At 44.9% G+C, this 27444-nt stretch overlaps 1 protein-coding gene across 4 annotated transcripts; it reads left to right on the plus strand.

Annotated features, from left to right (window-relative positions):
- Positions 1 to 1589: 1589 nt before the first annotated feature.
- On the plus strand, positions 1590 to 27436 carry LOC133495951 (myoferlin-like). Of its 4 annotated transcripts, XM_061811035.1 has the most exons (56): positions 1590 to 1607; positions 1876 to 1917; positions 3130 to 3185; positions 4256 to 4347; positions 8260 to 8368; positions 8450 to 8543; positions 8614 to 8768; positions 9052 to 9180; positions 9256 to 9318; positions 9441 to 9491; positions 9578 to 9608; positions 10846 to 10961; positions 11048 to 11174; positions 11248 to 11351; positions 11431 to 11499; positions 11579 to 11622; positions 12214 to 12296; positions 12427 to 12465; positions 13563 to 13687; positions 13864 to 13977; positions 14084 to 14261; positions 14346 to 14470; positions 14559 to 14668; positions 14784 to 14976; positions 15065 to 15220; positions 15301 to 15432; positions 15512 to 15675; positions 16176 to 16290; positions 16373 to 16475; positions 17419 to 17561; positions 17649 to 17819; positions 18044 to 18134; positions 18216 to 18293; positions 18393 to 18574; positions 18656 to 18814; positions 18944 to 19045; positions 19126 to 19287; positions 20616 to 20781; positions 20867 to 20943; positions 21074 to 21130; positions 21656 to 21667; positions 21766 to 21864; positions 22044 to 22172; positions 22256 to 22411; positions 22519 to 22610; positions 22693 to 22863; positions 23545 to 23693; positions 24079 to 24218; positions 24296 to 24384; positions 24473 to 24568; positions 24888 to 25029; positions 25494 to 25593; positions 26149 to 26342; positions 26434 to 26543; positions 26645 to 26792; positions 26924 to 27436. In XM_061811035.1, exons 2-56 carry the CDS (start codon positions 1911 to 1913, stop codon positions 26960 to 26962), a joined length of 6138 nt encoding a protein of 2045 aa, XP_061667019.1. In that variant the 5' UTR covers positions 1590 to 1607; positions 1876 to 1910; the 3' UTR covers positions 26963 to 27436. The 4 variants fall into 4 exon arrangements, with proteins under 4 accessions (XP_061667019.1, XP_061667016.1, XP_061667018.1 ...); XM_061811032.1 differs by lacking the exons at positions 1590 to 1607; positions 1876 to 1917 and adding an exon at positions 2132 to 2545; XM_061811034.1 differs by lacking the exons at positions 1590 to 1607; positions 1876 to 1917; positions 21074 to 21130 and adding an exon at positions 2133 to 2545.
- Positions 27437 to 27444: the final 8 nt, after the last annotated feature.

The following is a 27444-nucleotide window of genomic DNA, read 5'->3' on the forward strand; positions in this document are numbered from 1 at the left end:
GGAGCCAACGTGCGCAGGAGGCGTAGGCGTGGAACTCCTCTAGGAAACTCCTGCAGACTTGTGAGCTTTGGTAGTAATATGATATTCTGTATGAATGACAAGAGGTGGGTGGCTGGATATCACAGTAAAAATGTAAACAGAAAACCCGGTTGCAACATTTGGCTTCCCTGCAGAATCTTTTGGCAATTATGCCAAGCACGATATTGCAGACTTTTCAGTGTTTGCGGGGGATTTTCTTTCATTTAAAGTTTTGAGTAAGTTAAGTTTTGAAATTACTTCGGTCACCTCGGTGAGCTCCGAGAGTCAACATCAGAAACAACCCCTGCCGACCGTCTTAAAAGTTATTTTCTGCGACGTGTTTGTCTTTTTCCTCTCCGTACTGGCACTCCTGCCCGTATTCATATGATACACTGGGAAAAGCACGTGTTTGATAATGAAATCAAGATGCTAATAAACAAAAAGTTCAGAGACGAACGACATCGCTTCTTCTTTCAGTTTTTTTTTTTAAGTAACAGACAGAATTTTAAAATGATTTAGAGGAGTTGAGCGTCCAACAAAGTAAGGTCAGGATCACCTGCAGCGGCAGAGCGTTTTGACAGAGGCCCCTCTGACCTCACTCTGATATGAGCTTTCCAAGAATTCTACTTTATTGTACAAACAAAAACAATTCAATAATTTGTGTTTACTCAGAGCCGCTTCAAATACTGGCAGGTGTGTACTGATTCCGTATTAAACATGAGTTTAAATGCAATTTGGTTAATTCTGAACAGTCACATCCCAGTCCTAAGGGGGTGTGCACACTTTCGCAACCACATGTATGTTTTTGCTACTAGGTAAAAGGGAAAAAACAAGTGGAAGTAAGTGTTTTCTGTTGTTTAGAGGGCTCGGCAAGTGGATGATAGCCAGAATCTCCTGGGGGAAGGGGGAAAGGTTAATAGCTTTCGCTCTTTATAGGTTTAAGTCACAATGCATAATGGACAAGGAGTTTTTTTTTTTTTTTAACCTGTAATGTACTAAGTATCTGACTAAACATCGTAAAGTGCACCATGTGAGTGACTTCTGATCACAATGTGTATTATTACAGTACTATTTTTAAATTTTGAATAGAGCACTGCTAATTCCTGAAGCAAACTTCTTCAAGCATTTAGAATGTGCCTTTGAGTTGACTGTAGAAAAACAGCACCCTCATGTGGCGATAATGGGCAGTACATCCTCAATTTCACGTCCTGGGGTCAACAACTCCAAACAGAAACAGGAATGATGGTACAGTGCGATGACCTTAAAATGGCGTCTCGCTGGCAGTTGGTGAGTAAGAAGTCCCCAGCATCTGCTTGCGGTGGTGCTGTTGCCCGGGAGACGAGCGACAACAACAATGAGTCACATGTCCGAGCACTGCCCAGGATGTAACTAAGCGGCATCATGCACGCTACTCAGATTAAAAATGGAAGCGGAGAAGAGAAGATGCAATATTGTTAATGCCTAGAAACGACAAAAGAATGTACATAAATAATTACTTTACATAACCTATGTACTATAATTTTTCGGTTTTTGCATGAAATGATGGGGCCATGAAGATAAGAAGCTCCCAGTGCTGCTGCTGCTGATTGGTAATGTTTGTAGCCAAATAAACGACAACAATGATATCACACACATATTTTTGGAACTATATGAGTTATCGTATTTTTCAAGCAACAGAATATTTTTTCCGAGTCATTTACTGTCCTCGGGTGTGTATAATTATTAGTAACATTTACAAAAAAATGAGGAAAAAGCTAAAACGTAAGCAGGAGGGTTGTCACGTGACCGTCCAACCGGAAGCAGGTGTATATTAATTCTAATTGTCTTCTTGGGGGCAAACGTGGGCGCCAATAACAGGCCTCTGGTGGATGTGAACTGCTGCTAAAACGACAATGGAAGGTGATTATACGTGAAATTTGGTTGCATACACCTTTTATGTGTGTTTTTTTTTTTTTTATTCTTTTATGTGGAACAGAAAGATTTAATTAGTGCAGCACCCTTGAGTCGGTTGTTGTATAGCTCATTACGGCCACTAGATGGAGACAAAATATACTTGACGAAACGGGGGGGGGAGAAAAATGAAGGGGTGCAATTTTCGTCGAGTCGTGGACAAAGTAGCCTTTTCCAAATCAACGACCGATTGAAGGTTTGAAGCGTTTTTTCCCCTAGTTTCGATTTCAGTTTCCGGTTGAATTCAGTTTTCAGGACGGGCGGCAGCTGCGTCCCCACTCAGGATAAGTACACGGCCGAGCTCCGCCCACATTTCCACTTCCCGACGGTAACGCTTGGAAATAAACTTTTTGGGTCTGCGTCCCGGACGCGTCTGTGAGGATGCCAGTGTTTGGTTATTTATCTTCTGGGTTGACCATATCACTCAGTAACTAACTTTAAAAAATATATATATATTATTATTTTTGTCGCTTCCCCACCTGGATCATCATGTTACGGGTTTTGGTCGAGTCAGCTTCAGGTCTGCCCAAAAAGAAAGTTGGAAGTCCTGATCCAATCACCACAGTGGTCTTTAGAGGTATGAATAATGCTTTTTTTTCCCCCCCCCCGGTTTGTTTGTTTTCATAAAACTTAAAACTTAGTAAAAAGTGCAGCATTTAAGCTAAGATTAAATAATGGATGATTTTTGTCACCATTTACCCGTCACTCCTGTGATATGTTGTTCTGTGTATATTGTATTTCAATTCAACTAACGAAAAAAAAAATCTCCCCAAATAATAATTCTCATTAAAGAACCAACTGCAGCAAATTGTCCCTATATATCATAACATTCCTAGTTGGATTTCAAAGGGGGAAAAATGTGTGTGTGTGTGTGTGTGGGGGGGGGGGGGGTTTGGGTTTTGCAAAATGGCTCCAATCACTACAAATGTGTCAGCAGTAGGTTATATCCTGCAGGTGTGGCTGCTTCTCCTCTCTTCTTTTGTGTCCCCTTATAAGGCAATAATTGGAGCTCCCCTGTTGCATCCCGAATGATAAGCAAAAAATGCATATTTAACGTTGCTTCTGGGGAAATATCATCGCTGCTTTCTTTCTGCGTTTTTTTTTTTTGTCGTTCACTTCTGGCTGGCTTCACTGGCGATCATTCAATCTCTCCTTTTCCAGATGAAAAGAAGAAAACGCACGCGATTGACAACGAACTGAATCCTGTGTGGAATGAGGTAAATGTGCAACCAGCTGTGTTGTCATGTCAGTCCTTCAGAATCCGTAGTCGGAGGAACCTGGACCGTATCAGCGACGACAGTTTCTTTATGGCATCGGATTTCAAATTCAAATCCCGACTGCGTGCCCATGATAACGTCAGCGCTTTATTCCTGTCCTCTGGTTGGTCCGAGCAAAACGTTGGTAGCGCTCTGCAAACTGTAGACATATTGAGTGGGTAAAGCATTGGCCTCACAGTTTTGAGGACCCGGGTTTGATCCCAGCCCCGCCTGTGTGGCGTTTGCATGTTCTCCCCGTGCCTGCGTGGGTTTTTTCTGGGCACTCTGGTTTCCTCCCACATCCCAAAAACATCCAACATTAATTGGACATTCTAAATTGCCCCTAGGTGTTATTGTGAGCGCACCTGTTTGTCTCCATGTGCCCTGCGATTGGCCGGCGACCAGTTTAGGGTTTACCCTGCCTCCTGACCGTTGACAGCTGGGATAGGCTCCAGCATTCCCCGCGACTCTTGTGAGGATAAGCGGCGTTGACAATGGATGGATGGTTGTTTTTTGCCCCTTCCCAGAGAATGAAATATTTGAATTAAAAGAACTTTTTAAACTGAAACGTTTTTGAGCACACCATTTGAAACATAATTTGCAATGTATATGAAAAAATACTGTGCATAGTATCGCGTTTTTGAATATACATTTAAGAGGCAGAGTCGGGTGGGGTGGCCTGTGGCGTCTCGCAACCTTCGTGAGGATAAGCGGCAAAGAAAATGGATGGATGACTCATGTGGTACTGTTTTATTGTTGTTGTCTGCAAATTATATCTATGATTGCCGCATATTAGTGGCACTATTGAGGTGGGTTAAGATGGGAGCATAATGCTAGCAGATTTCCTTTTAATTTATGTTTTAAAAAAAAATGGGGTAATTTGCTATAAATGTATTAACGGAGTGTACGATGGAGGTCTCACACTCTCTATTTTATGGTTATATTTAAAATAAAGTGTCACCTGAGTGATGACCCAAAATGTTTGTTGGAGTTCATGCTTGATTCATTGTTTTTTTGACCCCCCCCCGCAGCTCCTTGAGTTTAACCTGAACGGAGCCGCTCTAGAACCCAACTCCCATGTTGACGTGATTGTGAAGGACTCTGAGACATTTGGGAAAGATAAGTAAGTGGCGCATGAACACCCCCCCCCCCCCACACACACACACACACACAGCCCACCCCACCCCAGAGATGTGGCCTCCCTGGCTTTGCGTAAAGAGGATGTCATTATGATCAATGATTTGCCTCCAAAAATAATTTGTCATTTGTCAATTTAAGTCAGTTGAGTGAGTGACAAAACCCGCAAATTCTTTTTAAGACTTTTGAAGCCCTGATAAGCTGGAAAATAATGGTTCCCCGGCTGCCTTTGCCCCCTCACTGCCCGCTCTTGCCGTGCCGAGACTTGCCGTGGGACGTCACATTCTGATTGGGCAACGACAGACTGATGAATTGTTTGTGCTCTTGCCGGTGAGGACGGGGCAGGATTCTAGTTGTGTCATGTCTCAGCAATAGTTCGCACGAGCATGTTAAACGCCGCGCGAGGCAAAAGAGTAAAACGAAGAATCCCATATGGGACTCATTCGGACCAGCCGCAAAGAATGCGTCCTCTGGCTTGCTAATTACTGCCGTGCAGTTCTCGACTTCATGAACGCATTTCTCATCTTTTCGTTGTTTCTTTGCATAATCCTAAATTCCACCCCCCCCCCTCCCCCCTCTTTGCATGTGACAGTCCCAGCACAGGGAGGAGCTTTTTCCAAACGTCTGTCGCCCGCAAATGAGTCCACGTTGAGCAATGTTTTCCACTGTGCCGTCTGACCCACCCCCAAAAGATGGAGGCGCAGGGCTTCCCCCTTCTCCTTGAGTAGTTTTCCACAATGTGTTTTTTTTTTTTTTTGCGCTCCACATTTCAACATTTGTTATGGCAACCCGAAAGGGGAGGGCGCGCACCCGCCGTAGCCCCTGGACTGATTCGATTGTCCATAATTAGACGCAGCAGCACTGGCATGATTTAATCATCTGATTAACGGATTCCTTCACTGATGACCTGAACAGGTTAAGGTCACTGTTTGGACCGATAAAATATTTCTGAAGAATGGATAAATGATTTTGATGATGGTAACATTTATCCAAAATGTGTGCCTGCCTCTTTTTGCCTTTGAGACTCAACTTTTGTACGCTCGAGTGAACACAGTAAGTTCGTTTTAATGATTGTGTGAAAAGAGAAGGGACTTTTGGACTTTTAGTACTTGTGTTCTCCCGACCCGTAACTGACAACAAAATGACTCAATCAGGATTTTGACCCCATAAGCCCGTCACTCCCAACCCCCACCCCCACCGCACCCCTGGAATCCCTCCATCCATGACATGAAGATATTTGGACCAGTTCTGTGGGGAAATTTCCACGCAAAAAAAAACCATCCAAAAACCAAATCTGGGTCAATGTTAGTTGTTCACTAGTAGTAATTGATTTTTTTTATGGTGTGTTTGAAAAAGGTTCCGCAGTGGTTCACCTCAAGATCATCAGACTAGTGTCATTACTTATCGGCTATTTAATAAACAGTCCTTCATTGTAAGGTCCCAAAGCAGATGGAAGGGAAGATGAATATTAAAGGACACGGTATTCATTGTTCCCTCTAATTTTTGACGTGTCTGAGCAAAGACACTAAGCCCATGAGCGCCCCCTTTGGCCACTGTGAGCAACATCAGACGTATGCACTGTGGTCAATCAGTATCATCCATTGAAGTTACACGGCTCATTAAAAGATTCAGATTACATTCCCGTCAGAATAATTTTAAGAACGATTTTGTGTTTTTTGCAAAGTTACACTGAAAGTCAACAAACAAAAAAATACATTGCAGACCTAACCAAGCCAACTATGAATTATAAATTTGAAAATTCCAACTTTTTTTTTTTTTTTTTTGATATCCCTGTCTTTTTTTCTTGGTGTAAAACTGAATATTTGCTTACAGAATATCTTTCGCAATGCATGTTGAAAGCTGAATGATCTTTAAGGTTAATGTTATGTTGCGTCCTATATTTAAAATTCAGAATTAGCTTTTTGGGCATTGTATCATCTGTGCTTTCATCCTCGATCCGGCTGTGCCAAGGTGGAATTTTAACATTATACACCCGTCTCATCCTGCACTTTCTACTTTGGATTCAGACCAGACCTTTTTACTCAAAAAAAGAGAAAATCTGGTCTAGTTTCACCACTTTTTCTTCTATTATTCACAAACTCTGACACTCATTAAAGCAAGAGCATTTTTTTTTTAACCATTACTTTTACCATTATTATCGAGAGTAAACACAAGCAGCATGTCTAACTCTTTGCTCTACGTTGCCCAGACAGTGTTGCTCACTAAAGCACTGGTGGTGGGCCCGTGTTTGTAATTATGAGTGTACCCCTTTAAGAGCGGAGATGTGGAGATTGTGCGCAAATGCGCAGCTTAGAGGGAACGTTGTTGGTATTTTTTTATTTTTTTTGGGCTGAGAAACGTCTGAAATGGACATTCCATGGAAGGCTCACCTGAATCCTTGGTGCAGGCCCCTCCGCTAAGTGAGAACCCGCCGGAGCAAGGCATAAATATTGTCGGACACTCTCGCATTTGAGAAAACATACCAAAGTTGCAGAGTCACCGACGCAAGTCTTCAACCCCCTTGATGAAGGACGCAAAGTCCTGCCAAAACCACAACACTATCCGCCCGATAAGAGGTTCTCATCCAGCTGTATGTTCGGCCACAGTGTGAAACGTGCATCTGTCAGCATCACTCAGAGAATGCAAGATTGTATCTTTTCTTTTTTAATTTGTGACTTTTATGATTTTGACAATGTTTTAATTGAATCAATGCTAACATGCACTGCGAAGGTTTCTTCGTAGAATTGCAGCAACTGTTAGCAATTAACAGTAATATTTCTTTTGGGAGCAATCATTTAGTGCTGTGCTATTGGTGCTCATTTATCACTTTTAGGATTTAAAACATTTTTCAGGGTGGTGTAGTTTGCATTATTCAACACATCTAGTACTCTTATTTCGAAATGATAAATTTGTAATCTATTTTTTGGTGTGTGTGCCTGCGTGCGCATAAATGAGCTGTTGGGTCGTGATTTATTGGCAACACAGGAAGGTATTCATAACTTTATTCTGCAGTCTAATATTCTCTGACGCGCTTTTGCTTCACCAGATTTAATTTTCAGTTCTCACACTATCCATTTTCTCTGCCGCTTATCCTCACAAGGGTCGCGGGGAATGCTGGAGCCTATCCCAGCTGTCAATGGGCAGGAGGCGGGGTACACCCTGAACTGGTCGCCAGCCAATCGCAGGGCACATTGAGATAAACAGTCACAATCACACCTAGGGACAATTTAGAATGTCCAATTAATGTTGCATGTTTTTGGGGTGTGGGAGGTAACCGGAGGGCCCGGAGAAAATGCATGCAAACTCCACACGGGCTGGGCCGGGATCGAACCAGCATCCTCAGAACTGTGAGGCGGACGATTTACCAGCTGATCCACCGTTCCGCCCGTTGCCACCAGACCCAACCCCACACCCCAAGGGAAGGGGTTACATCAAATCTATAGCAAAAAAAAAAAAACCTCCTTCCAAGACTGTCAACTTTAATTGCATCATTATCTCTCATGACTCTTAGAGTATTAAGCCCCATTAGGCAAATACTTCATGTAGTTGCCTATTCAAATATCGTAAATGTTGTTTAGTCGCCGCTTTGTTTGGCTTCTGTTTGAGTTTTGCCAGCTCCCAGGTTGCATTTGTTTGCCTCAGCAGGCCGGGCCTTGTTAGCTCTGGGTGGGGACCACCTTTGTGCCCCTTTTGAGGTGGCTATGACGTCTTTTGAGCGCACACACGCCAGCCCTCTACGACTACGGGGGCCGTACAGCTCACTCAAATGTCGGCTCGGCCCCTCTGGCAACGTGGTGGACTCGACTTTGCACAGGAAATCAGTGCAGCGGTGTCACAGAAAACTGAAGCTACGGTTCTGTTTCTTAATATTTTTTTTTTGTTTTTTTTTTTCTGGCAGATTCATCGGGTCAACAAGAATTCCTTTGAGAGAGCTCGCCTCTGGTCAACTTAGATCGCTGCCGTCGAAAAATGTGCCTCTAGTTGACGAGACTGGCCGCAGTATTGGTGTAAGTATATTTTGCAATAAGAGATTTACTTTGGCAATTTTTTTGGAACATAAAAAAACTTTGTTGGTCATTTCCTTGCAGGGGACCGTGAACCTCATCATTGGCTATGATCCTCCACCCAACGCTAACCCGAATGCCGACGAATCCCAAGATGGTGATTCTACTGTGGATTCTGGTATGTTCCGCTACTCTGTATTGGGATTTTAGGACCTCAACTCTGACAGTCTTTACTTGAAACTATTCAGGCGGTGGAGAACAAGGCGACGAGACGGCACCTGACGGGGCTCCGGGCGGTTCCGCGACGGTCCCCTCGACTCCCGGTCTCTCCGGCAGCCTCCGCCGGCGAGTCGCGAGGTCACGGAACCGGCACCGGCTTGTCAACAAACCGCAGGACTTCCAGGTAGGTGGAACTGTTTTTATATATATATATATATATAAAAGATATTTTGTTATAAAATCCGTCTAGCACTGGGCCTATTCTGGTTCAGTTGAATCCAATGAGATGATTATTTTTTTTTTAAACTTTTTTTGTTGTTGTTGTGCCGTATGATTTTTTTTTTTTTTTTTTTGTACCGTAAAATAAGTTCCTTGATCGATTGATTGACTCAGAACTAATTATCCTTCCACAGCGTCATACTCTTAATTTGTTCCTGGATGATTGAAGTCCACTTGTCGTCTTTCAGATCCGAATCCGCCTCGTCGAGGCCCGTCAGTTGCCGGGCAACAACATCAAGCCGGTGGTCAAAGTTCAGGTGTGCGGGCAGACCCACAGGACAAGGATTAAGCGGGGAAACAACCCCTTCTTTGACGAGGTACTCCAAATTTTCCGTTTTTGCTCTTCGCCTTGAGCGGTTTGAAGTATTGAACATTAATTTCTGTTGGAACAGATGTTTTTCTATAATGTCCACATGCTTCCATCAGACCTGTTTGAACAGAACATCAATTTTCGGGCAAGTAGATCGAAATGAGCACTATCCTAGTACAGGTAGAATTTTGAATGGTATTTATTTTTGAGGCAAGTTATTTATTTATTTTTAATGACTTGTCAAGTGTGTTTTCATGCTCCCCGCAGGTTTATAATTCCTACTCACTTCGGGCTGACAGTCTGATGGGAGAATTTAAGGTACATACCTGTCGAAATTGTTTGAAGTGTATTTGTTAGTCAGTCGGTCTCCCTCGCCTCTAATTTTTTTAATTTTTCCCACGTAGCTTGACGTCGGCTATGTGTACGATGAGCCAGGTAAGCGTGTGACGTCTCCATCTGCCGAGGCTTTGGTTTTGTTCTAAAAAGTCAAAACGCATCAGCTACTTAATTATGTGCGCTTGTGCATGTTTTGTGTATGTAATTGTAGCTGTCATACGACAGATATTGAGGAAGTTTATTGTTGTAGTGTGAAATTGCCTAAAGCTGTGCTATATCATACGGTTTTCCCCTATACATATAGATGAAAAATGTACCGTAATTTCGGGCCTACAAGCCGCAACTTTTTTTCACACGCTTTCAATGGTGCCTTTTATGCGGTGATGCGGCTAATTTGTGAATTTTTTTTTTTTTTTTTTAAACGGCCGCAAGGAGGCTCTCGAGCGGAAAAGGAAAGAGACCGGAATATGTGTGCCGAGGAAGTGACTTTTGCCTGCCATATTAGTGCTGTGCTAACGTTAGAAATGTGCTAGCGTGTTGCTGCTGTGTTACTGGCGTGTCTCAGTGATTTTTACCGGTAGCAGCACAACACAGCAAATGAAAGAATTCAGAAACAAATGCGAAGGTATTGTTTATTTATCAACTGGAAAGCACCTTCCACCATTGACCAAGAATCAACACAGGATTGTTCAGATATGGGTTCGTGTGATATGACATTTACTTTCACTCTCCCAAATGTGCCTTAATGACTGAGCCCGAACAATCCTCTGTTAATTCTTGTTCAATCCTAGAACGTGCTTTCCAGTTGATAAATAACAAACAATACCTTTGCATTTGTTTCTGTATTCTTTCATTCGCTGTGTTCAGCTTTGTGAGACATGCATGCGAAAATGAACACACAGAGTGACACGAATGTAGAAAAATTCAAAAGATTTCTACGTGCATGCGCATTAACCTGAAGACCTTTTAGCGCTCAGACCGTCACACCGGTCCTGTCAGCGCCGCGCTAGCGTTAAACTCTCTCTGTGTACTGTCTTTCTTTGTAAATATCTCATTTCAATCTGGGCACTTGCAGCATTTACACAGCTGCGGCGTACGTACCAAATGGTATTTCCTTTACAAAATGTACTGGGTGAGGCTTCTAACCAGGTGTGCTCTGTAGGCTGGGAATTACGGTATTAAAATGTCCTTTGCAATGAGTTATTTTCAAGTCTGCAAATAGTTATTAGCTCGTATTTGAAGAATGGGCTTTGCGTAAGGTATAACATTTTCAAAGCCTGTCCGCTCAGACGATATTGCGTGATTTTGTGTATTTATGGTGCTTCTTCTACCGTAGGCCACTGCGTCATGAGGAAGTGGCTGCTGCTGAGCGATCCGGACGACTCCAGCTCTGGGGCAAAAGGCTACCTGAAAGTCAGCCTGTTCGTGGTGGGGATCGGTGATGAGCAGCCAGTAAGGAAGCGAGGAAGAGCTTGTTCTATGTTTGTAGAACATCTCCTCTTCCTCGTCTCAATCAATGTTGCTCCTCATCCTCACAGTCGGAGAAGAGGGAATCGAATGACGACCAAGATGACATTGAAAGCAACCTGCTGCTTCCAGCTGGTGTCACACTCCGTTGGGCCACGTTATCGCTCAAGATTTTCAGGGCAGAAGATGTCCCGCAAAGTAAGACACCGCGCAGTACAGTATCGGATCTGATGCCCGGTCCGCACAAGTTGATTCTCTCTCTCTCTCTTAGTGGATGACGCCTTCATCCAGTCACTCAAGGAGGTTTTCGGGGGGAATGAAAATAAGAAGAACCTGGTGGATCCGTTCATAGAGGCTCGTTTCGCTGGCAAAAAGGTTCCTCGTCATTCAGCTCTTGGGCAGAAAGAAGCATGTTTTATAAATGGGATATTAATGCCTCGTTTTGTCCAAGCAGCTCCGTACTCAGATCATCGAGAGGAACGCGAACCCAGAGTGGAACCAAGTGTTGAATCTCCAAGTGAAGGTGATGAAATGTTTCCAAATAGCCGTCATTGTACACCAAAGTATAAAAGTGTATTTGAGGTGTTCTCCTTTTGTCGCAGTTCCCGTCCATGTGCGAGCGTGTCAAACTGACAGTCTTTGATTGGTGAGTCTTGGATGAACAAGTTCTGCGCGTACACCGTTGAGAACTTTGGCTATTTTCTACTACTGACAAGGTGTCGCAAGCAATAGTTCTGCGATGTGGTCAGCTTTAGAGTGTACGGGTGCGCTCCATCACCAGATTTATGAGAATTCTGTGGCTTGTGAGTCAGACTGTGCAGGACTCCCCCCCCCAACAATAACAAACTGTCATCCTGTTGGCACCGTCTAACTTTCATCACCGCGTATTCCTGAGCGAACAATACGTCTGATTGGGCAGGTCCAGTTAGCCAGGAGGGAAATGGGTGCAAGAGGAAGTGTTGAAAAACTTTAACTTGCTGGTGAAAGGGTTCACGCGTCAATAAGAGATTATTTTCACTATCACAAAATGAACCTTTGTTAAAAAGACAACGCTCAGTTTCGATATAGAGAAGCAGCATGTTTAATAATGTGGATGCTAAGCGCAGTTGACATAAAGCACAGGATCGTACTACAACGTGGGATTTGTGCGTCGTGTTTTTGTGCGAGTTTTGTCTTGCCGCCTGAATGTGAGCGCTGAGCTGTGAGGTTAATGAATGCGAGTTATGTGCGACCGCAGGGATCGCGTGACCGGGAACGATGCTGTTGGCACCACCTACCTCAACCTGGCCAAAATAGCCTCCTCTGGGGGTGAAATAGAAGGTACGCCCAATGATTTTACAGCAGAGTCGATTTATGATAGTCACGATAACACTGAAGGAAAAATGCCTGAAGTATTCATGTTCTCTACTGACTTCTAAATGGTGCCTTAATTGTCTTTTTCCTGGAATAGAGGAACATGCAGGAAATGCGGAAATGTCATCATTTGAAGGTTCACTTGTGCTCCCCTTTTGCTCTGTTGCATGTGCGCTTTTGATAAGCTTGCAGTGTTCCCCGGTACATCGCGGCTCATGGCCCGCAACCCCCCGCCGTAATCCAGATTTTTATCTGTGGAGCATATGGAAGTCGCTGCTTTTGAGTTTTACTTTTGAGCCATTTTTTTGAACAATTGAAGCGTTAAACAAACCTGGCACACTAATGGAGCTGCTGTCAGCCACAGCTCTCGCAGAAACACTCACGCAGACGTCACATCCCACCCCACCCGACTCTGCCTCTTAAATGTATATCCAAAAACGCTATACTGTGTACAGTATTTTTTTAATATTCATTGCAAATTATGGTTCAAAAACATTTGAGTTTAAAAATTCATTTTAATTAAAATATTTCAGTCTCTGGGAGGGGGCAGAAACTATCCATCCATTTCCTTAGCGGCTTATCCTCACGAGGGTTGCGAGGAGTGCTGGAGCCTTTCCCGGCTGTCGACAGGACGGAGGCGGGGTACACCCTGAACTAGTTGCCAGCCAATCGCAGGGCACATCCAAACAAACAGCCGCACTCGCAATCATACCGAGGGGCACATTTGGAGTGTCCAAATATTGTTGCATGTTTTTGGAATATGGGAGGAAAACCGAAGTGCCCAGAAAAAAACCCACGCAGGCACAGGGAGAACATGCAAACTCCACACAGGTGGGTCCCGGATTGAACCCGGGACCTCAGAACTGTGAGGCCAACGCTTTCCATCTGATCCACCGTGCTGCCAAGGGAAAATCTATTTGAACAAAAATGTATCTCTAAATTGTAGCTTTTCACCTATAGCAAGCGGGACTGTAACATGCGATGAACGGGGGTCCACTGTAACTCAAATGCTGTTTGTCGCATAGCTGTGTGCTCGTGTGTTAAAAATGATTTCATTTTTCAATTTTTCAATTTTTTTTTTTTTTTTAATTTTTTTTTTTTCCCTGAACGTCCTCCAACGCCACTGCCTGATCAAGAGCTTCTCTGCATACTAACATACAAGCTTTTCATTCTGCATGGTAAAGTACAAGTAGTAATTTATTATTATTATTTTTTTTTTAAATCTGCATGCAGCTGAAACCGGAGAGTCAGAGGTTGGTTTCCTACCGGCCTTTGGTCCTTGCTTCATCAACCTCTACGGCAGCCCCAGAGAGTTCACTGGACTGCCTGACCCTTACGAAGACCTGAATTTGGGAAAGGTAACGGTCACAAATGCGCAGTTTTGTGCAACCATTGAAGGCAAAATGCCCTGTTTTAGTGCACTTCAAGAGTAGGTGAATATCAATATTCATTGGGGGGGGGGGGGAGTAATAAGGAATACATACTTTGTTTCAATTGAAATCTTCATATCCATTACGATATTTTTTTTGATCAGGGTGAAGGAGTGGCCTACAGGGGCAGGGTCCTGGTCGAAATGTCCACAAAACTCGAGGGCAAAGTTGACAAAGCAGTAGACAGCATCCCTAGCGACGACATCTTGGTGGTACAGGTAATATTAATCATCTAAAAGTGAGTAAAAAGAAATGTGAGATTTTCCAGAGGTCTGGTTGCACAACTTCTTTTTGCCGTTTTCCCCTTTTCCTCTCCTACATCAGAAGTACCAGAGGAGAAGGAAGTTCTGTCTTTGTGCAGTCTTCCACAGTGCCTCCATGATACAAGAACCAGGGGAGCCGATCCAGTTTGAGGTCAGCATCGGTAACTATGGCAACAAGCTCGACACCACCTGCAAACCGCTGGCCTCCACCACTCAGTACAGCTGCGCCGTGTTTGATGGTGAGCGAGCCACAATTTGGATTATTTCTGACTGGGGCATTTTTAAAAATTGAATTCTTTTAAAACGTCACGTTATGTCGGAAGGTAACCACTACTATTACCTGCCGTGGGCGGGCACCAAGCCGGTCGTCGTGGTCACATCATTCTGGGAGGACATTAGCCACCGCATGGACACTATCAATATTATCCTTTATATCTATCACCGCTTGGTAATGCTCCATTTTACTCGAAAATCAAATATTTAAATGCCACAGCGTGTGATGAGTGCTCACACAGCGATTTTATTCTTTGCTACAGCAATCCAACCTTGAGGACTTTAGAACTGCTGTCTTGGCTAAAGCACCCGACAAACAACTGTCCGAAGTCTGGGTGAAGTTGCTGACTCAGCTTATCGAAGACTTGGAAAAGTAAGTAATCTTACAGCTCTTTATTGTATCGCATTAGATTTAGCAAGTCTATCAAAGGAAGTTTCTGATTTGGTTCCGTTAGAACTTAGTCTCTCGCGTTGTCTCCTCTCACCAGTTTCCCAACACCGGAGCTGGAGGGCCGCTCCAACCTGACATCCCTGGACATCCAGCTGAAGAAGCTGCGCGACAGTGGCCTGAAGAGCATCACGCAGGCGGCCAGACGCATGCGAGCGGAGGCCCAAGGCATCCCCGACACGCTGGCCGACATCGAGTCCTGGTCGGAAAAACTCTCGATTCTTGCGGAAGAGGTGAAAACGCAGCCAGTCAATCGTAAGATTAAACCTCCATATCTGTCATTTATCAGGAACTGTGCTAAAATGGTTTTTGTGCTTTCAGCCCCAGAACAGCATGCCCGACGTAATCATTTGGATGCTCCGCGGGGAGACCAGGGTGGCCTACAGCCGCATACCCGCTCACCAAATCCTCTACTCCACATACAGCGAGCAGGCCTGCGGCCAACACTGCGGCAAAACCCGTACGATCTTTTTAAAGGTGCGTTCGGAAAACTAGAGAAGCTTTGCCGTGTCCGTCCTCGCCCATCCAATCTAACCAGGGTGTCACGCTCCTCTCAGTACCCGATGGACAAAAACAAAGGCTTGAAGGTGCCCGTTCAGATCAGAGTCAACATGTGGCTGGGTTTGTCTGCACATGAAAAGAAGTTCAACTCCTTTTCAGAGGGGACGTTCAGCGTGTTCGCAGAGCTGGTTCGTTCACTCACTTTGTTTTTATTTTGAGGCCCGAAACAAGTCAGGAACTGAGCTGCGTTGTCCTTGGCTTTTGCAGTACGAAAACCAAGCCAGCATGTTTGGAAAGTGGGGAACCACGGGACTGGTGGGCCGCCACAAGTTCTCTGACGTGACTGGCAACCTCAAGCTGAAAAAGGAGTACTTCATGCCCCCGAGAGGGTGGGAGTGGGAGTCGGACTGGTTCATAGACCCGGAGAAAGCGTAAGTGGGAACTACAGACCGCTTGGCCAGTTGCTCTTTGTCCTCCCTAAAACCTAGAAAAATTTACACTGCTTATTATGAATTGGTTCAGGGTTGTTATACTATATATAAATATAAAACACATTTTCTTGACTGTGCTGAGGAAGTGAGTCAGCCGCTCTTGTTTGCATTCCTCTCGTGCCACAGACTTGATTTATTGGGAAAATACCGGAGACTGGAAAGGATTACATTTAACCCCTGTGCCTCAACTTATTTTTAAAATGTGTATTGCCATTATCGAAGCTGTGCTGCTTAGTGCAAATAGCCTTCCAAGTTGAAACTGATTAGAACTGAACATATTTACATGTTTATATTCTCATGATAAATAGTTTGGTCACTCCCCATGGAACTAGTCTTTCTCTTTCAGGGCATGCAGACCTTTCTACATCATTTAAGATAGACTTGGCAAAGCTCCACGGTGTTCTTATATGGTTTCGTTTCGGTGACTTTTTGTCTCTAAGTCTCTTGACGGAGGCGGACGCAGGACACACGGAATTCATGGATGAGGTCTTCCAAAATGAGACCCGCTTCCCTGGCGGCGAGTGGAAGGCCGCCTCCGAGCCTTTCACTGATGTGGTAAGAGCACATGCACAAAAGCGCACACCATAAAGATTTTTTAAAAAAATGTTTTTGTTCTTGTTCGTAACTTGTTGCACAGAATGGAGAGAAAAGCCGAAATCCAGGAGAGTTCGATTGTCCTCCGGGTTGGACGTGGGAGGATGAGTGGACGGTTGACATCAACAGAGCTGTGGATGATCAAGGTGCTCTCAGTACACTAACCCAGTGACGGGACGTACATTTGCAGTCACTCACACCTCCGTGCTTGCAAATCTCCACTGTCAGGCACGAAAAATCACACGGGTAAAATGGGTTACGAGTAGAAAAAATTGGATATTGAGAGAAGTCTCTTTTGTGTAGTCTTGACGTTAATTTACATGTTTGTTTCATAGACGTGAACTAAACGAGGCTGCTCCAAAACAACCGGTATTCACCCGGAAACAGGAAATGCAAGTTAACTGCGCTGAGCATGTGTGGAAGTTAGGCCAAAAGCGCATGTTCAGAGCTGCTTCACGTACCGCGAGCGCATTTACGTCGAAAGCCATCAACATCGTGAGCCATGTCGAAGGAAATTCAGTCACACCAGGGGTGCTCATTGCGTCGATCGCGAGGCAGTGGGACAGCGTGCCCCCGCCCAAAAAAAGACGTTAGGCTATCATCCGCCTCGTCGCTTGATTAAGGTGTGGCCAATACGTCAAGCGCATGCACATAAAGGTGCGTTCTAGGAAGCTGGCCTCCTATTCTCGGCAGTCCTGGGATGTATATGTTTTATTTTTAACTTACAGTTATGTTAATCCAGGAAGTTATTTTAAGGCCATCCCTAATCACAACTTTATCTGCGAACATGACTGACCACACCCGTACATTTTTCAAATGTGACTGAATTTGGTACTTGGCCCTTCACCAGAGATTTATGATTTCATCTGTCTTCGTACCACTGCTGTCAGATAGCAATTATGAAAATACTGTACAAAACGTATACGTGATCTGGAATGGTTCACAATCAACATGATTAACTTAAAATAAAATACATATTAACCAGATAATTTTGATTTAATTCAGAATTGAGGTCATCAGTTGCTTCTGAAAGCGTTTTTGCTTGACCCGGATGAGAAGCTTAAAGGGGTAAAAACATGTTTTCCACAGGATGGGAATATGGACTGACCATTCCACCGGATGACAAGCCTCGGTCCTGGGTGCCGGCAGAGAAGGTGTACCACGTCCACCGTAGGCGACGGCTGGTTCGACCTCGCAAGCGAGCTGCGCTTCCTGCGGGTGCCGCCATGGAGGTCGTCAGCGTCCTGATTTTTTTTTTTTTTTTTTTTTTAAATTTCAGGGTTTAGGAATATTTAGGTAACACGCCGCTTTGTGCACAGAGGCGGGACCAGGGAGATCCGGAGGGCTGGGAATTCTCGTCACTGATGGGCCGGAAGTTCCACAGGAAGGAGCGTTCGTCGGACGCGTTTCGTCGGAGGCGCTGGAGGAGAAAGATGGCGCCGGAAGACCGCTTGGGCGCGTCGGCCATCTTCAAACTGGAGGGTGCACTGGTGGGTGGAAATCATCAGTTGCATTCAGGTTCTAAACTTCAACTCGGGCGTTGTATCTACAGCCTTTACACAGATAATACATGTCCATCGTTGTTATATCAAGGAAGAAGCTAGTGTATGAAATCATGAACCTGTTCAAGTATTAAATATTTACTCGTGTATTAAGTGTTAACCGCGCCATTTCCCTCGGGTGTCTTTGTATTGTATGTTGATTTACTTTCCAGGGTGTTGATACAGAGGAGAAAGAAAGCTCCAAGGGCGACGTAACCAAGATGTTTGGCGCCAACACGCCCACAGTGTCTTGCTCCTTAGACAGTGAGTGATGGTGATTATGTATAGATATAAATTGAGATGACGGCCCAGAACATGAATGAATGATGATGTTCCTCTTTCCAGGGTCATGTATGTATCACCTACGTGTATATGTCTACCAAGCAAGAAACATGACATCAATGGACAAAGACAGTTTTTCTGGTATGATGCCCCCTTGTGGTGAAAGTGATTCTCGCATTTGGCCAAAATACCAAAAAAGGTCTGTTTTTTTTTTTTGTTGTTTGTTTGTTTGCTCAACAGATCCCTACGCCCACATCTCCTTCCTCCATCTCAGTAAAACGACAGAAAAGCTGCGCGCAACGTTAAACCCAACCTGGGACCAAACGCTGATTTTTAATCGCGTGGAAATTTACGGGGACCCGCAGGCCCTTGCGCGAAATCCCCCGGATGTTGTCATGGAATTCTACGACCATGACCAAGTGGTAACGCTACGCCGAGGGAGTCGCTCGATAAATCCAGTTTGAGAAAATGTTCTCCCGCTGACGAGGTTTGTCACCGGCCAGGGCAAGGACGAGCTGTTAGGTCGCTGCGTTTGCGCTCCTTTGGTGAAGTTGAATCCCAGCATGGATCAGACACCCAAACTGCTTTGGCATCCCATCAGGCAGAGGGGGCGCGTGGAGGGGGAGGCACTGGTAGCTGCCGAACTTATTCTCAAAGACAAGGTATGCACCCCAAGAAATGTATCTGGACTTTGTTTTGTCAAAGTTCCTTTTTGAATCCCACACGATTAAAGAATATTTTTTTCCACCCAAGCAAGTGTGCGCCATACGTTCCCTGCTTTGTCTCTACAGTCAGGAGATTCAGATCTTCCTCTGGTGCCCCCAAAGAGGGCAGAGAACCTTTACATGGTTCCGCAAGGTATCCGACCGATTGTGCAGCTCACTGCCGTGGAGGTAATCGTTTTACACGTTTGCTTATCGAACCGCTTCGATCACAAGGTCTCGCGGGGTGTCTGAATAATTGCTGTGTGCAGATTCTAGCTTGGGGTCTGAGGAACATGAAGCCCTATCAGCTGGCCACGGTGTCCTCCCCCAGCCTGGTGGTGGAGTGCGGCGGGCACAGGGTGGAATCCGCAGTCATCAGGAACATGAAAAAGAGCCCCAACTTCCCCAGTTCGGTCCTCTTCATCAAAGTGGTCAGTGTTGAAATGCATTTGGTGAAGCGGGTTTTTCCTCTCATGCCAGCGGCCTACTGAAATAAAAACAGTTCACGTGAAAATGCATTTGCAGAAGTCGCTGGCGCGAACAAAAACCCACCTTGTCCCTGAGGTCAGTTTAGCCGATCAGCAGCTTGAAAGGGGAACTTCTTCCAAGTTGTCCAAATGTGGATTTATGTACATATTTTTTTTCCATTCTTAAATCTCTGAAGTATTATTTAACAATAAATAAATAAATAAAAACAATGCATTTGCCTTTATGTACTCTCTTATGAGGACTCCGATTTTTAGGTCTTTTCACTCTTATAAATTTGAGTGTAAAATCACTGTGTGGTCACCAGTTGAATTATTGTGCAGCATGATTTACTAAAAAAAAAAAAAAAAAATAGGGTTAGTCAATATGTAAATACAACAAGCTACATATTGTGACTGTCAGGCAGAATCAGGAAATGAAAACCAACCTTACCAAATACAGCATCAGCAACCTTATCCGCACCGACATCAACAGACCCCAAAATAATGTTCAATCACTACTTTTATATGCAAAAAAAAAAAAAAACCCCGCACTTATTACTCCGTCAAGGTTTAAAATGGTCCAAAAGTCTCTCATTCTGTGTTCGCACTACCTTTTAATGCTCAACAAAAACAAATGAATGGTTACATCATCTTCCCGAGCCTTTTCAAAGGTCATAAAGATTGATTAATAAATAAAATGTTCATCTGACTGTTGAGCAGTTTCATAGATGTGAACCACGCATTTGCCTTTGTGGTTAAACAGTTCCTTCTACACCAAAGCATTACATTTTTTTTTTTAAACAAATCAGGCTTACACCAATATACCCAACCTTTATTGACTTATTGTCTTGAAAAAAAAAAAAAAAAACAAAAACATCCAGACCTTCATCAGTAAACTGGAGAACTCGAGTATTAATGGACTTGTTGTCAAGCTATGTTCAACCATTTCAATTTGTTAATAATCCGTAAAAACATCAGATGATGTTGGGGGAGGGATCAATAGTAGAGCACCTGCAAAATCCATCACTCTGCAATCTGTCAGCTGACACAATTCAACGGTACTCTTTTGGAACTTGGTCACTTCAGGTCTGCAGCTGATAATGACTTGCTTAAAAAAAAAAAAATGGCAATTTAAAGTTCTCCGAGAACGCCAAATAAAAGATGAATAGCCATACATGTCTTCTGCACATCATGTTTGGCAATAATGAATAAAACCTGTTTGAGGAGACATTGCCACAAACTGTGCACGCACCAACTTGTTGTAATATTTGTCTTCACGTCAACTTTCCCAGCTTCTACCGAAGGATGAGATGTACACGCCTCCGATCGTGCTGAAGGTGATCGACCACCGTCCGTTTGGCAGAAAGCCGGTGGTGGGCCAGTGCACCATCACCTCCCTGGAGCAGTTCCGGTGCGATCCGTACGTGATCACGGCCGAGGGAGCCATGGCTTCCAAAAGTAAGGGATAGAAAAATGATTATTGTCATAATGACGGAGCTGAATGGGACGGTGGAGTGATTGTTCTTCTCGTGTACTTTTGCAGTGGCCCTCATGGCGGCGGCGCCTCCCAGACACGTTTCCATCAACATGGACGAAACTAGACTACTGTTAGAATCTCAGGTCGGCAATACCCGGTCAAGAATATTTCCCCGCGACGTTCTAATAACGCGATCGACTGTAACTGACCGAAGGTGTCACAATTTGACCCGCGGCAGTCAAATTTGACAAGTGGTGTCGCTCTGGCTTGCAGTTCATGTGCAGCATGACAGCTGCTGTCAACAAAATGGCTCCCCCCGCCTCCTATTTTGTATGTATGGATACTTCTCGTTGTCGCGCGCTCACAAAAGGTGGACACTAATGACACTGGGGGGGGGGGGGGGGGGGGACTAATAAACCACAGCCCTCTAACTGTCACAATGCCGTGAGCGGAGAGTAACTTTAAGATTATTCAAGTGTGTTCTTTTTGCTCACTGATTTGAGCTTTCATCTAACGAGCGCACCAAACTAATGCGGCTTTTCACTGGAGGGGGGCTTCACGTGACGTTTGTATCAGGAGCACGGTGAGAAAATTGAATTCAAAACGGCTGCCGTTTCAAGTCATGGCAGGATTGGCACATTTACCGCAAGTTGGGGGTGGAGGTGGGGGGGGGGGGGGGGTGATACAAATGTACTGTTGTAGCCCCTCCTAGTGGCCTTGCACGCCTCTGATCCGTCAGTCATTCAAATTGCAGCTCAAATCTTTCACTTCAATAATAATTTGTGTTCTACCCAAATATTTATAGTTATTAATTTCTGTTCTTTTTGGCTTCCTGTGTTCGGCGTGTCTCCACAGCACGTAGAGAAGGTAACTATAGAATTATTTATTTTATGTATTTATTCCCCCCCCCCCAAACTGAGTATCGATTGATTTTTAGTACAACTTGTGCGCATTCTATTCCGTAGGAAAAGCAGACGGTGGATTGGTGGAGTAAATTCTACGCTTCGGTGGGCGAGCACGAGAAGTGCGGCCCTTACCTCAAGAAAGGATACGACACCCTCAAAGTAAGATGGCGGCCCACCTACGAGCGCACGGGGTTGATTTGACAGGTGTTTCTAATATTTTGGGTACAAAATATTACGATGTAATAGAGGCACGGTTACACCATTGTAAGCAATTATAAACGTGGATTATCTGTTTTAGACGGTCCCAGTCTTTGATCGCATTAGCGTTGCCTTCTCAGGTCTACGACTGCGAACTAGAAGACGTCGCACAGTTCAAAGGGCTGACGGACTTCTGCAGCACTTTCAAACTGCAGCGGGGCAAGAACGACGACGGGGACGACGACCCGAGCGTCGTCGGGGAGTTCAAGGTCACGTTGGCGAATCGCATTTCTCAATAGCTCATTACTTCCGATCTGAAAGTCTTCGAATCCTCGCGGTTTTGCGCCCGCAGGGCTCGTTTAAACTGTACCCCCTGCCAGATGACCCGGGGGTCACCCCTCCCCCGAGGCAGTTCAGAGAGCTGCCGGATAGCGGACCTCAGGAGTGTCTGGTCAGGATTTATGTGGTCCAGGCCATCGACCTCCAGCCTAAAGACAATAACGGCAGAGTGAGGATGACACTGCAATATTGTCCCCCCCCCCCCCCTTTTTTTTTTTTTTTTTTTTTTTAATAACAAGGTCCAATTAATGTTTTGAGCTTCTCCGTTTCCCTTAGTGTGACCCATATATGAAAATATCCCTGGGAAAGAACACGATTGATGACCGGGACCATTACCTCCCCAACACAACCAACCCCGTGTTTGGAAGGTAGCCGATCCCAGCTGAGAAATTCTCAACCAGATGATACATTTCATGGATAAATGCAGAACTTTTCATTTTTATGCCACAGGATGTTCGAGATGACCTGTTTCCTGCCGCAAGACAAAGACCTGAAAATCTCCGTTTACGACTACGACCTCCTGAGTCGGGACGAGAAGGTCGGGGAGACCGTGATCGACCTGGAGAACCGCTTCCTGTCCCGTTATAACTCCTACTGCGGCCTGCCGCAGACCTACTGCACGTAAGGCAAACGTGCACCGAAAATATACACGGGGTATCCCGAAGGTCACCGTGCACTTAACTCGAACGCGTATCCGAAGAGCTAAACTGGAACTCCATACCCGCTAAAGCTCAATTGAGGACCCGCTTCAGAAAGTACCGTAATTTCCGGCCCATAAGCCGCGACTTTTTTTCCACATGCTTTCAATCCAGAGGTTTATGCAGCGATGAGGCTAATTTGTGCATTTTTATTATTTTTTTTTTTTTTCAAATGGCCGCAAGGGGGCACTCGAACGGAAAAGGTAAGAGTGAGACCGGTGGAATATATGTGCCGAGGAAGTGACTTTTACTGGTCCGGCCATGTTAGCGCTGCGCTAGTGTGTTTACTGCTGTGTCTCAGTATGTTTTTGTTTTAACTGGCCCTGTTAGCTCGGCGGCGCTAGCGTTAAACTCTCTGTATACCGTCTTTGTAAATATCTCGTTTCAATGTGGCCACTTGCGGTTTTTTACACGGCTGCGGCCTGTGTATGTACCAAATGGTATTTCCTTTACAAATGTACTGGGTGAGGCCGGGAATTACGGTAGTAGTTTTACCGGACTGCGGGTAATTCAAAGGCTTCACGTAAAAGCTCAAGTTGACCAGGGTGATTTCGGATGAAAATGGCGACTGAACTGACTGTGTGCTCTCGTTTTGGCTGTTCAGTTCTGGAATCAACCAGTGGCGGGACCAGCTGAAGCCGTGCGAGCTCTTGGAGAACCTCGCTCGCCTGAAAGGCTTTTCCAAACCCAGGACAGAGGACAACGGCAATTCACTAACTTTTAATGGAAAAGAATACACGCTCGCTCAGTTTGGTCAGTTCATCGCTTGAGCGTGCGTTCATTAAATTGAGCTGTGGTCCAATTGTTTAAAAAAAAAAAAAAAGTACTTTAAAGTTTAGATTCTCTTATACCGTAATTTCGGTCCTACAAGCTGCACACGCTTTCAACCCTGCGGTGATGCAGCACTAGCGTTAGTGCAGCGTTAGTGTGGCGCTAGCGTTAGCGCACCTGGTTGTAAGCCCTGGTCCAGAGTTCAACGCCAGCGCCGCGCCAGCGTTACACTCTTTCTGTGCAATGATGCTTATAACCAGCTGCGCTCCGTAGGCTGGGAATTACGGTACATGTTTTATGTGTAACTTTATTGATCGAGGCAACTTGAACACGGAATGCTCCGTGACTGACTTGTTTCCCCACCCAGAGAACAATAAGGAGGTTGACGAACACCTGGGTCCAGCCTGGGAGCGTCTGTGTCTGCACGTCCTGCGAACGCAGGGACTGGTACCCGAGCATGTGGAGAGCAGGACGCTTTACAGCAGCTTTCAGCCCAATCTGTCCCAGGTTTGTCCAGATTCCCACAGATGCACCGACAGTGTCAATGTGCACATTCACCATTTAAGTGGTCTGACCCTGAACAGGGAAGACTTCAGATGTGGGTGGATGTTTTCCCCAAAAGCATGGGCGCCCCCGGCCCCCCTTTTGACATCACCCCACGCAAGCCCAAGAAGTAAATAGTGCCTGAAAATGTCCTCCTTTCGTGTCGCTGTGCTATCAATACTGAAATTGGGTTTTATTTTATTTTTTTTCTCCCACAGGTATTTTCTGCGTGTCATCATTTGGAACACGACAGACGTGACTCTGGATGAGACGAGCGTCACCGGAGAGCACATGAGCGACATTTATGTTAAAGGGTACAGATGACTCATCACTTTGTTATGCTTTATCTTTGATGAACTTTCTTTGCAAGATCAGAAAATCAAACCAATCTGGAACCTAACCCAGGTGAAACTTAACTTGGAGGAATATCTTTTATTAATTGAGGCCAGGCTGTTTTGTTTATGCAGGATCTTGTTGTTCAGTAGCTAAACAATTTGTGAATCTCACGTCTTGTTGCACACATCTCGGCAAGAGCTTTTGGTGCCGACACGCCAACTGTTTGTAGGACCACTTGAATGCACCTTTTTTTTTTTTTAAGCTCCGTTTGAATCATGTGAATTTGATCTGCTGCAGTTGGATGCCGGGAATGGAGGAGGACAAGCAGCGGACCGACGTCCACTACAGGTCCCTGGACGGAGACGGCAACTTCAACTGGAGGTTCGTCTTTGAGTTTGACTACCTTCCCGCAGAGCAGCTCTGCCTCGTCTCCAAGAAGGTGAGCCCACCCCCCCCCTCGTCCTTGTCCGCCTGTCACCTTTGGGACTTTAGACCGGTGATTCTCACACTGGGGTCCCCGGGAATCTACAAAAGATCTTGTAATGAATGAGTTTGTTTGTTTTTTTTTTTTTTATGGATACCGAGACCTTGTGGACTGAGATACCAAACAAACCAATTACTCCTCCCTCGCTTAGCTATGGGCTAATTAACCCTTTCCGGGCAGGGGTTGGAACAAGTTTAATATAATTGAAAATTTTAAGTCCAGAGTATCATTTTCTGAATGAATCAGATTTAATAAAATTACAAAAGAGGGTTAAAGTGCTGACGTGTGACTTTTTTTTTTTTTTTTTTTAATATACAACCAGAAGCCATATTTTTCCACTACTCACTTGTTATAATATGATGTCTCATTTTATCTTTGATCTTTCCTGTTGAACCGTTTAAATCAGTCTGTTTCGACAGGAGCACTTTTGGAGTCTGGACAAAACCGAGTACAGGATCCCACCCAAACTGACTATCCAGATATGGGACAACGACAAATTTTCACTGGATGATTATCTCGGTGAGACGTGTACAAGCTTGTCAAACACATTTGCACAAAAATGATACAATGTATCTTTATTCTGGCGGCACGGTAGGTAGATCAGCTGGTAAAGCGTCGGCCCCACAGTTCTGAGGACCTGGGTTCGATCCCGACCTTGCCTGCGTGGAGTTTGCACGTTCTCCCCGTGCCTGCGTGCGTTTCCTCCAGGCAGTCCGGTTTACTCCCTCATCCCAAAAACATGCAACATAAATTGGACACTCTAAATTGTCCATAGGTGTGATTGTGAGTGCAGCTGTTGTCTTGTCTCCATGTGCCCTGCGATTGGCTGGCGACCAGTTCAGGGTGTACCCCGCCTCCCACCCGTTGACAGCTGGGATAGGCTCCAGCCCCTCCCCGCGACCCTCGTGAGGATAAGCAGCAAAGAAAAATGAATTGATGGATGGTATCCTTATTCTATGTTAATAACAATGTGATTCGACTAGATGGTAGAAAGCACAGCTTTCACATTAGTGTTCTATATATTTTTATTTGATCTGCACTGTCCCCCCCCCCCCCCAATTTAAAATGTCCCAGGAACGCTGGAGCTCTATTTGCACAACTTGATCCCCCCTGCAAAGACACCAGAGAAGTGTTCGCTGTCCATGATGGACAACGTGGATCCAGACGTGCCACACAAGCCCGAGCCTGCCAAGTGTCTGTTTACCCAGAAGTCAGTGAGGGGCTGGTGGCCCTGTTCTATTGAGCGGGATGGCCACAAGGCGCTGGGGGTGAGGAGGGACAATATTGCGCAATATGATGTAAAAATGACATATTTGACATTGTCCGGCCTCTGAGCTGTCGTCGTGCATCCGTCCGTAGGGCAAAGTCGAGATGACTTTGGAAATCGTGAGTGAAGCTGATGTGGATGAAAAACCAGCAGGAAAAGGCAGGGATGAACCAAACATGAACCCGAAACTGGAGTTTCCCAAGTAGGACCCCAGCAAGAAATATTCTGTTCTTCAACGTGGACATTTATTCCCCCAAATTTGGTTATTCTGATGAAATAATACATGATCTCCGTGACCAACAGGCGCCCAGAAACGTCCTTCTTTTGGTTCACCAACCCGTGCAAGACCATGAAGTTCATCGTATGGCGAAGGTTCCGCTGTCTCTTCATCGGGCTCATCGTTCTGACCATTGTGCTCCTCTTCCTCGCCATCTTGCTGTACTCGCTGCCGGTAAGGATGAATTCCTCTTTCTGCGATTAATAAACATTGCATCATCAGGTCCAGCCAAGATTAAATTATCTTCTGTGCTTGATTTTTCACGTGCTGGTACGTGACGTTTTTCCCCCGCGCCCCTTTTCTAGAACTACATCTCCATGAAGATAGTGAAGCCACTAAAATAAAGCGTACAACTGGCAGAGTGCAGTCGACCTGCAAAGGACTACAAAAATGCCAAAAGGATCACAGTACACGGTCTTGTGTTTTTGTGTACTTTCTTTATGAAAACTGGTGACTTTGTGGGGGGGGTGCTTGCTTGTTTGCACTATTTCAACCTTCTGCCACACACGCACACTAAACTGTGATAAATGAAACATGATTGGTGAAAAGACTTTCCTACATACACACTGGTGTCATTTCGTGGGATCAATTCTTAGTTTTAAACCTCACTTATAAGCGCAATACTAATTATAAAATAACATGAACATAACATTTTTTAAATGAGAAATTTCACGTATTTCATAGCTTGAACATATCAGCTGACATTGTGGCATTAACTTGATCAGATGAGCAAAAGCTGAACATTTTTTAACACGTCCCCTGAAATGTGTTGTTTCCACTTTTTTTGTATTATTGTGAATAAAGTAAGAATCAATCCATGGCTGGA

This window comes from Syngnathoides biaculeatus, chromosome 22 (assembly GCF_019802595.1).
Source record: "Syngnathoides biaculeatus isolate LvHL_M chromosome 22, ASM1980259v1, whole genome shotgun sequence".
In the NCBI taxonomy this organism is placed as follows: Eukaryota; Metazoa; Chordata; class Actinopteri; order Syngnathiformes; family Syngnathidae; genus Syngnathoides; species Syngnathoides biaculeatus.